Genomic DNA, 10,030 nt, shown 5'->3' with positions numbered 1-10,030 from the left:
ATAACAAGAATAAACAGGTAGGAAAGAGGGCAATGCAGGTGGTAGTAATTGAATATAATAAATTGGAATGAGGGGATAGGAAAGACGTGTATTCAGGAAACTAAATTAGGAACAATTTCCACAGAAAAATGTTATGCAATTTGGGGAGATAGTGACGACCGATGAATACACAGTTCATGTGCAGGGGATACTAACTATTTGGAGCAACAAACATTTTATCTGTGAAAAGTCAATATGTAAAAAGTGCTATTTGGTATGGGTAAATTGTGCATTAATGTGTAATGATATTTGTATGCAGCTGGATTAGATATATTCACATGCACGAAGGAAAGCACATGAAGTCTAATATGGACAAACCGGTAACAAACTGGTAACTCAAAATCTGGATCGCACCGTGACATAAAAGATATATAGTATTTCTACTACTAGCCTGTTGGGCAATTATGGAGCGTTTAGCATGTAAAACAGGGGAATCATATCTGATCTTTTGGGATAGGGAGTTAAAGGAGTTTTTTTTCTAAATTTATTGGCATATATCTATTGTGAACAATATTTTATGTAAAAGGGTTAAGATACCCCTGCCATCCTGTGCACATATAACTTTGTTGATAAAAAAAAAAAAACCTTATAAAAAGTGACAAATTTTGATTTTAGTTCCATTTAAAAATCTGTTATTTACTTGTATATACTTTGTATAGCCCAAGGAAACGATAATAGTTGTATATAAATTCTTACTTTGAATTTGCTTGATCCAAATAAAAAACAAGAAAGCCAGACAGAACTTCTCTAAATCGTGGGACAAACTCTTTATGAAACATTAAAATGAGTATTCAGCAACTACTAAATTCAACAATTTAAAGTCATCAAAGAAAAATAACTCGCACACCAATCAATCAGAAAACGAAAAATAACTTACACACCAATCAATCAGAAAACATACAACAAGACGTCGCGGGCTATTGCAATCTATCTGGTCTCTGCCCCCAAGCTGATTTCCCAATCTCCGTTGTTTGAGAAGCGTATCCCTGATCGGAATTTTATGAACAAACGAATAAGGCCAATAATAGATACCACAGTTGCCATGCTGCCGCCTCCTGTGTATAATGCTACCATTTTGCCTGAATGGTTTTTTTTTTTCTCTGGCTTCTTGCCTGGATGGTCTTTTTTTTTCTCTGGCTTCGTCCCACTACACAAAAATTCAGAAGCCCGTGATTAAATTGTCCATATATACGATGATTATTTTTTATAATATTTATTTTCTCATTCTATTTAATTTTTGTTATTATTTAAAAATTAAAGAATTCATTTTAGTCTTATTCTATTAATTTTTTAATTGTTCATTTTATTAACATAAATAACTATATTTAATTAAATTAAGTGAAATCTAATTATTAAAAAGAACAACATTATATTATATCTATACTTATATATATATATATATGAGATTTTCATTTTAGTGTCTATATTTTTATTCCCAATTTAACCCTTTAATAAAATATTATTTTCTTAAATTAATAATTTTTTAAATTAGATGAGTATCTTTGATAAAAAAATTACCTATAACATAAATAAAAAAAATATTAATAAAAAAATTTAAAAATTATTTATATTTATTTTAATATTAAAATAAGTGAAAGAAAACATATTTTGCGATGATTCTTAAATTTACTTAAAAATCGTGTTCGGATATATTTTTATTATTTTTTATATTCGCAGAAATCACAAAAAATTTAATGGTAAGAGCAAAATCACATAAAATTTAATAATAAAACTTATTTAAATAATAATAAAAGTAAAAAATATTTAAAAGTTATAGTAATGAAATTATTAAAAAAATTGACCTTTTGGAGGTAGGACAGAAAGTGAGTGTGTAATGAGAAGATGAACAACTGAAGAAGCTATGATGATCGTGAGCATAGACGCGAGCGGCAGAACATGCAGTCTTGAAAAAGAGTGAACTAGAGCATGGTTCAGTTTGGCACGTGCTTTTGCAAGCCACGACCTCTCCATCCCTCATCACCTTAAGATCCATTGGACACGCCATGTTCAAGTCCGTCAAGCAACCCGTCGCCGAGCAGTTTCTACCCCTGGGAGCCACATCCACTGGAAGGTTGAAACCGTCGACGAGGCTGATGTCGTATAAGATGAGTCGGCTGGTGCCGTTAAAATCAAACTCCACAAGAGTAACCGGTGATGTGGGGTTTCCATCGCCACATTCCACAGTTGAGGTGCCGCAGTCACCGGTAACGCATGAGAACTTGCCGGTGATGTCGATGGAGCAAAGGGTCCGACCCCACAATCGCCCGGACCAAGCGGGAGGCACGGGGAGAGTTTTGGAGTCACCTGGTACGAGAGAAAAACCGGTGCTGGGGAGGGGCGAGCTTCCGTCGCTGGATAAGATTGCTGGCCACACTGTGTTGGCGCACAAGTTGGTGATGGTGAAAGTCGCTGAATATGCACCTGATAGGAATAGGAAGAAGATATTGAAAAAGGCTGTTAAAAGAGCTGAAGAAACCATTGTTGATGAACAGAAATCCACAAGATTTGAGAAATGTACTTGGAAACAAAACCAGCACCCCACATGATATATAGACGGTTTTTGAAAAAAAAAATATCTTAAAATTCATGTTACGAACTACATGGTACAAAGAAATAATAGTATTAAAAATCTACTTTAAAATAAGATAAATTAATCATTTAAAACTTTTTAATATTTTTAAAATTTTAAGTTTTGTTTTTGAAATTTAATTTTCATAATTTATATTTTTCTAAATAAATAAGATTTAATTTGAGTAAAGAAAATGACGGACAAAAAAAAATTAATTAAAAAGAATTATATATATATATATATATATATGCATATTTTTGTGTTTAGTCTCGATTCTCACTTATTCGAAACCTGTTTCAAGTATATTTGAAAGTGAAAGAATCTGCAGCGTCCACAGTCAATATAGCTAACGTCACAAAACACTTGCGTACCCCGTTGTCGTTCTTTTTTTCATTATAAGTTGGATTAAGAAAATTAATATTTTTATTGTTATTTTTGAATAAATTATTTATTTATCTTATTATATTCTATTATTATAATTACATATATGATATTTAAATAATAAAATAAAAATTAAATAATTAATTATTATTATTTTTTATAATAAATTAATTAAGAGTACGTAGAAGTTAATGTTTAAATTTTAAATAGAAGCATATTTAAATATAATGAGATTAAAATGTTTAAATTTTAAATAGAAGCATATTTAGATACAATGAGATTAAAAGAAAAATAATATTGGAAGGTATTAACATATGGAATAAGAAAAAAAATGGAGTTAAACATAAATTATTTTAAATAAAAAATAACATGCAAATATGAATAAAGTGCAAATATATTGTTAAATGTAATCTTATTAAAAATTAAACATGAATTCATGGTTAAAGAAAAAAAAAAGATAGATAAGATATTGTTATCAATGTAGACTTTGACTTTGAGTTAATTTTTTTGATGTATAAACACATGTTTTACCGTTAGAGTTGTTAGTATATATTACATTAAAATAAAATGCATATGTACATATCGTTATTAAAATAAAATGTAGGTATATTGTGAACTTTGGTCCCGTGCAAAAGAATTATTCACACATGAATAATTAAATTAAAAAAAATGCAAAAATATTGTGAGATGATAATGGTAAAAAAGTTATAATAATTTGAAATTGATGTTAAAAATTTTAAATAAAAATACATACAAATGTTATCAAGGTAGACATTGAATTTATAATAAAAGTTAAACATAATACAATAAACATGAAAATATTATAATAATTATTTTTCTTTTTAATATTCAATAAATAATAATAAATAAAATAAAAATATATTAATAATAATGGTAAAAAAATAATTAAATAATTATGGTATTATATTGTAATATAAATTAAAATATTTTTATATGTAGATTAATATAATAGTATGCATGATTATAAATTTAAGAAATTGTGTTAGGTAATGTTTCGATAAATGAATAATTGAATATTTATTGCAATTAGAAATTAAATGTTTTTGAAATGTAAAAGTTACCGTGTATTGAGTATAAGAATCGGCGTGATTATTATAATAAAAAATACAATTATTATAACCAATAAAAATTATAAAACAGTGACAAAAATATTTTAATAGATAAAATTAATGGTTACAAATTCATGGTTAAAACAGTAACCATCAATTATGTAATAAGTAGGCAAGATGCTTGTTATGCGGAAAGTGAAATAAGTCAGTGTAAAATACTCTCCAAATTCTTTATGCCATGATATGTTAACTTGGGAATATCATGTGTGTCCTTTCCTTTCTTTCTTTTGCTCTTTTTCTCCTGGTGGAGCTACTGCCCTCAAAAATTTAACAATAAAGGAACCACAATTTATATTTTATTTTCTTTTCATGTTCAAGGTTCTTGCAAATAACTATAATTAACCTAAAGCATGTAAGAAAACAACATAGTAGTAAACAATAGCTCCCACTCATCAGAAGTGCTCCAAAATCCCCATCTTGAGAATGGAATCCAGTAATCTGCACATCTCCTGTGCTAGTGGATGAGAATGATCACCTACAAGAAACTCTTCAACTTCATTATCCACCTCTATTATGCTGCATCCGAGCTTCTTTCTCATCCTTTTTCTTCAATCCTACTCCTAACTTGTTTTGCGTTTGCTTCCCACCCAGCTTCTCTATATATATTGTAAGTAAGAACGTGAGTACCACAGTCAGAGATCCCCATATCAAGCAGCTTTTTCCATACTCTATTCCCAACATGAATATTTTTATGAATTCTACATGCACTTAGAAGAGCACCCCAAGCGTTAGTATATCTCAATGGCAGAGATAATACCTCCAAGGGAATACCTTTATGTATTAGAGGGAACATATCCAACATCATTTAGAACAATCTGGAGAAGTGTAAAAAAAACAATACTCAGATTGTGTCCCAATGCAGGCGAGCATCAATTCTTAACAACAAAAAAGTTTTACAAACACAACTGGTAGTTGTTCTTAAAACAGAGTAAACACCAAACCAATTAAGCAGTTTTTCAACAATTGAGAACCTGTGACCAAGATTTTAAGTCATTAATGCCAATTGACAAGATGGCAGCCCAAGTTGCCAGCAAAATTTTTGTATAATTTAAGCTCTATGCATCTATTTGGACCATATTACAGCAACAGACTAATTGGAGTGGTTCAACAGATAGGAAATTCATCTTATGTACAACTTTTTGTGTTTTTAACATTATTATTCAATGAGTTGAAATTCATCTAAGTGACTTTACTAATTTGTAATGCTAACATTTACAATGTAAATTTTCAAGTAGAACTTTAATTCTGATAAAAAAATACCAAAAATAAATAAACAACTACATTTAAACATGTAGTTTTATAATGATAAATTATAAAAATATTTATATAATGCAAGAGGGAGTCATTATATTGACTTTTAATGGACTGACTAAAACATTACTGGCAGCAGCAGCAAAATATAATGTAAACAGTGGACACGATTACAAGCTTTCCCAGTTTAATTAGTAGCCATCTAGAACTTCTACAGTGGTAATAGTTAAGGGTTAAAACTTAATTAAGAAATTCCTACACTGTAGAACCATGAAAGTTATCACTTGGTTGCCTTGGACTATAATTTCCAACCTTCCTGTAGGATTTATAAAGCAACTTGTGAATACTTATTTTTCTCCGAAGAAAAAGAAGCCAGAACTGCAGAAAATGTGAATTTAAGCTCAGATAATGCCACCAACAAACCACCCTTGATGGAGGAAATTGCTACTCCTTCAGTCACGAAACTCTCAAAATCTGGGGTTTGTTTCATGGCCACCAATGGAGACATATCAACCATTGAATTTGATGTGAAAACAATAACATTGTACCTTCCAACAAATGGTTTAGACGTAAACAGTGAAGTAGTACTGAGAAACTTGGTTGTTTACGAAGCATCAACTGCATCAGGTTTTCACCTGTTACACATAATTCATGCATGGGATTATGGACTATTAGGAAGATGAAAGATTCTTAGAGAAAAAGGGGTTATTTTGTCAATTTTCTAACGTCTTCTGCCTTTTAGAGAAACAGCAGCAGGAAAATATTTAGCTTTGTCTTAAGTTTGGTTTATACTAAGTAATCTCAAATCTACAATTCAATTTCTTCAAAAAAAATAGAAAAAAAGAGGGACATGATTATAAATGGAATCTATATTTTTCTCTCAACCAATTCTTGAAATGTATACCATTTCTTTAACTGATTCATTCCTTTTCACTCAATACAATACATACAAATTCCAACAAACCTTCTGTACATATTCCATGACATCTCTCTTTAGATTATAAACCATCTCCTTCATCCTTAATCCACTGGTCACTAATGTTAATATGTAAGTTATAGAAAATTAGTTTCATAAGAGCAACTGAAACAGAACTAAAAATAAGGATATAAAAGATGAAACGACAATGAACTTACTTCCTGAAAGCGGCTAAGGCAAGCTAACATATTTGGGACAAGATCCTTTTGAAGTAACCATGCCAATTTTAACATCAGAACTAACAGCAGAATCTCGGGGCTGCAAAATGGCAGACAATATATTCTATACATAAATAATGGTCAAATTACTGTTTTGAATAGAATACCATGAAATCATAGATTAATCGGGATTCTCTCATAATGTGCATGAAAGTTTGTTTACCAATGTCATATTTCTTAAATTTCTAAAAGTAAACCAAATTCCAGCAATTATATACATTGAGTTAAATGTTTATGTCATACATGTCTAAAACATCTCAATGATCTGACAACTATTACATATATTTTATGCAGTATTACATTAAAATTGACCAGAGTACAATACTGGTATCAATAATTGAGAAGTCTAGCTACCAAAGACTAAACTATTTATCTCTCAACTCATCAAATGATATATCTAAATATGCCAATCTCCCGCCATAAATAAGACAAATATTTGCACATATTTTAGTTTCTTGTGTGCTAAACATATATTACAGAGTAGAGCAGATTTCATACCTGGAAGTCCTTGTAAAAGCATAGATGAAGTTCCTCAATACAATCTTTTGAGCAAATTATTAAAGGAGATGCATGAAAAGCATTCTCAATGGCAGAGATAATGCCTCCAAGGGAATACCTTTCTGTATTAGAGGGAACATATCCAACACCATTTAGAACACTCTGGAGAAGTGTGAAAAAAATAATTCTCAAAGTGTGTCCCAATGCAAGCGATCATCAATTCTTAACAGCAAAAAAATTTTACAAACACAACTGGTAGTTGTTCTTAAAATAGAGTAAACACCAAACCAATTATGCAGAAAAATGAAAATATAATAGCTGCAGAACAGAGAAAAAAAATGGCTGTATTCAGTTAAGCCAATTTGTGAGAACTTAGAGGCAAAATTGAAAGCACTCCCAGAGTACTTGAGAAACCCTAAAGTCTCCTCCCAATACTTCCTACTTTGAAACTATTATCTCTCGTAGCTAGCTTCTCCTTTGTAGTTATGGCCTAACTATCTCTTACATATTCTCGAATGCACCATGGCTAAAAAGATCGCTAATTAATGAATTTATTAATTAACAAACAAATCCTAGTAACCGAAGGAAGGTATTAATGGTTAAATAATCCATTAATCAGCATTGAAACGTTAAAACTATTATAGGAGGAATCATGGGAACTGCAAAACATAGAAACTGCAAATTTATAATCATCATAATTGAATACAATAACTATTGAGTGTTAATTACAGACACCGAAAACACAATTATACCACATTATCATCTGTGACATGATCCATAAAAGGGACAACAAATGCCATAATCGGAACCACACACCGTAGTAAAGGAAAGAAAGGAAAGAAGGTTTACCTATATCCTCGTATAAATAACCCTAAAGAGAAAAACAACCACCAAGATTCCAAGAACACACAAACCTAGCAACATCAGAACGGGTTGGCTTACAGAACAAAATAATTAAAATCAAACTCAAAAGTTACTACGGGGAAATGATAAAAATTAAACCCTTTTCGTCTTTTTCTTGAGAACTTCGTCTTGATCTTCAAAAACCTTCGATCTTCTCTCCAACACAAATCCTAAAAACTTTGAACAGAAGTAATAAAAAAGGAAGAAGAAAATGAAAAATCCTAAAGAAAAAAACCACCGTCAGATTCCAAAAAGACACACAATCTTAGCAACATTGGAACGGGTTAGCTCACAGAATAGAAATGATTAAAATCAAACTAAAAAAATGGAGAAATAATAAAAATGAAACCTTTTTCGTTTTTTTTCTTGAGATCTTCGTCTTGATCTTCGAAAAAGGTACTGAGTTAAAACCAAAAATCTACAATAAATATACAACACAGAACTTAAAAAAAAAATAACTGAAACCAATACATACCTCAGCAAACTGAAAGAAGAAAACTCCTAATGAACCTGGAAAAAACAAAACGTAGACAAAATGCAAAACACAACTCCTATTGAAACTCGAAAAACCAAAACGTACACAAAAGGTACTAAGTTAAAACCAAAAATCTACAATAAATACACAACACAGAACTTAAAAAAAAATGAACTCAAACCCATACATACCTCACCAAACAGGAAGAAGAAAACTCCTAATGAACCTGGGAAAAACAAAACGTAGACAAAATGCAAAACATCTTCGATATCAATAACAACAAAACTAAACCCAACAATATACTGGAAACAAAGCATACCGCAGAAAGTGGAAGAAAAAAGAAGCAGACACGCAAACAACACAATACATCTGTATTTAAAATACACGAAATTTGAAAGTATCTGACCTCAGGATTTAATGCATGCAACATCAATCAACTCATGCACAGTAATCCCTCCATTTAACCCTCAAACAGGCGGGAAATCGTAAATTACCCAAATATCTACACAATAACATATCAGCCGGACTGGTCAACAGGGTTTTTTTGGTAAAATACCAGTGCACTTCACGGACAATACTCAGAAGGAGATAAAATGACTGAAAAACCATTAAATTGGACACGTGTCAGCGAGATAAATAGGGGTATTTGGGTATTTTCCAGAGGTGTTTGTTTTCATATATTTTAGAAGGTTCACAAACTTGGCAAGCAAGGAAAAAAATAGACAGAACGAGGTGAAAAAACCCATTATCAATTGATTAAGAATATTAAGAATATTATCCTTTTTATCACTAATAATCATCCTACTAATAAATAAATAAGATAAACACAAATATATACAAACAGTATAATATAAAAAAATTTATGCGTAAATATATACAACACATTAAAAATACTCTCAATCCTTTGATCCAAGTATATTCACATTCTTCAAAACAAAAATTTAGTTATACCTCACATCACTTTACTATAAGAGAATAAGAAAAGTTAAACACTAACTCACTAAAGTGTTTTTAACTTGTGACAATGAACACCATAAACTTAAAGTTCATTATATAGACACTAACATTTATTATATAGACACTAACATTCACTCATAGATCATCGTAGACGATGTAAAATCTTTTGAGAAGTATTATTTTCACCGACTTTAACACAAAAAATATTTTCTTATTATGTTTTAACAGTTTTTTGCTTGCCAATATTTACTATTGCAAAGTCAATTATAAATTACTAAAAGATATATATTTCTCGTCAATTTTATTTTTAAATTTTTTACAAAATTTTGTTATAAATTTTAATTTGCAAAAAATTGTTACCCATTTATTTATAAAAATATTTTGCACAAGATTCTTATCAAATACCCACATTCTTCTCTGCTCCCACACCTATAAAATAATATTTTTCAAGAAAAAGATGCATGCTAAGATACACACCACACCAGATATGTACAGAAGGTGATGATAGACACATCTTACCGAACCTGAATATTCTCATCCTGCTAAATTTGATTGAAATTATTTTTAAAATTTTCAATTGTATTTTTGATATGATTATTTTTTATTGAAATTTAATAATAAATTACATAAAAT

At 30.0% G+C, this 10,030-nt stretch overlaps 1 protein-coding gene and 1 long non-coding RNA gene across 10 annotated transcripts; both read right to left on the bottom strand.

Annotated features, from left to right (window-relative positions):
* Window positions 1-966: 966 nt before the first annotated feature.
* On the bottom strand, window positions 967-4,800 carry LOC114174612 (thaumatin-like protein 1). Its single transcript, XM_028059441.1, has 3 exons — window positions 4,626-4,800; window positions 1,842-2,556; window positions 967-1,186 (listed from the first exon to the last, which is right to left on the bottom strand). The coding sequence occupies exons 1-3, from the start codon at window positions 4,798-4,800 to the stop codon at window positions 967-969; spliced, it is 1,110 nt and encodes a 369-aa protein (XP_027915242.1).
* A 625-nt stretch (window positions 4,801-5,425) lies between these two features.
* Window positions 5,426-8,810, bottom strand: LOC114170050. Of its 9 annotated transcripts, XR_003601045.1 has the most exons (8): window positions 8,632-8,753; window positions 8,441-8,475; window positions 8,315-8,364; window positions 8,065-8,142; window positions 7,912-7,976; window positions 7,063-7,224; window positions 6,505-6,604; window positions 5,431-6,005 (listed from the first exon to the last, which is right to left on the bottom strand). It is a non-coding gene; the product is annotated as an uncharacterized LOC114170050 (long non-coding RNA). The 9 variants fall into 9 exon arrangements; XR_003601041.1 differs by adding an exon at window positions 6,335-6,405 and having other exon boundaries at window positions 5,426-6,005; window positions 7,912-8,364; XR_003601037.1 differs by adding an exon at window positions 8,760-8,810 and having other exon boundaries at window positions 5,429-6,005; window positions 7,912-8,364; window positions 8,632-8,666.
* Window positions 8,811-10,030: the final 1,220 nt, after the last annotated feature.

The sequence above is a fragment of the Vigna unguiculata genome, chromosome 2 (assembly GCF_004118075.2).
Source record: "Vigna unguiculata cultivar IT97K-499-35 chromosome 2, ASM411807v1, whole genome shotgun sequence".
NCBI lineage: Eukaryota > Viridiplantae > Streptophyta > Magnoliopsida > Fabales > Fabaceae > Vigna > Vigna unguiculata.
Note: the sequence above shows the minus strand (reverse complement) of the source record. Positions and strands in the feature narration are given on the sequence as shown.

What these genes read in the sequence shown, in the direction of transcription:
- LOC114174612 (XM_028059441.1), bottom strand. Translation starts at nt 4,800, where the DNA reads ATGTTGGGAATAGAGTATGGAAAAAGCTGCTTGATATGGGGATCTCTG. An exon ending in TCGGATGCAGCATAATAGAG is followed by an intron (nt 2,557 to 4,625) that starts GTGGATAATGAA and finishes TTTGTTTCCAAG; the next exon opens with TACATTTCTCAAATCTTGTG. An exon ending in TTCTGTCCTACCTCCAAAAG is followed by an intron (nt 1,187 to 1,841) that starts GTCAATTTTTTT and finishes ATTTTTGTGTAG; the next exon opens with TGGGACGAAGCCAGAGAAAA.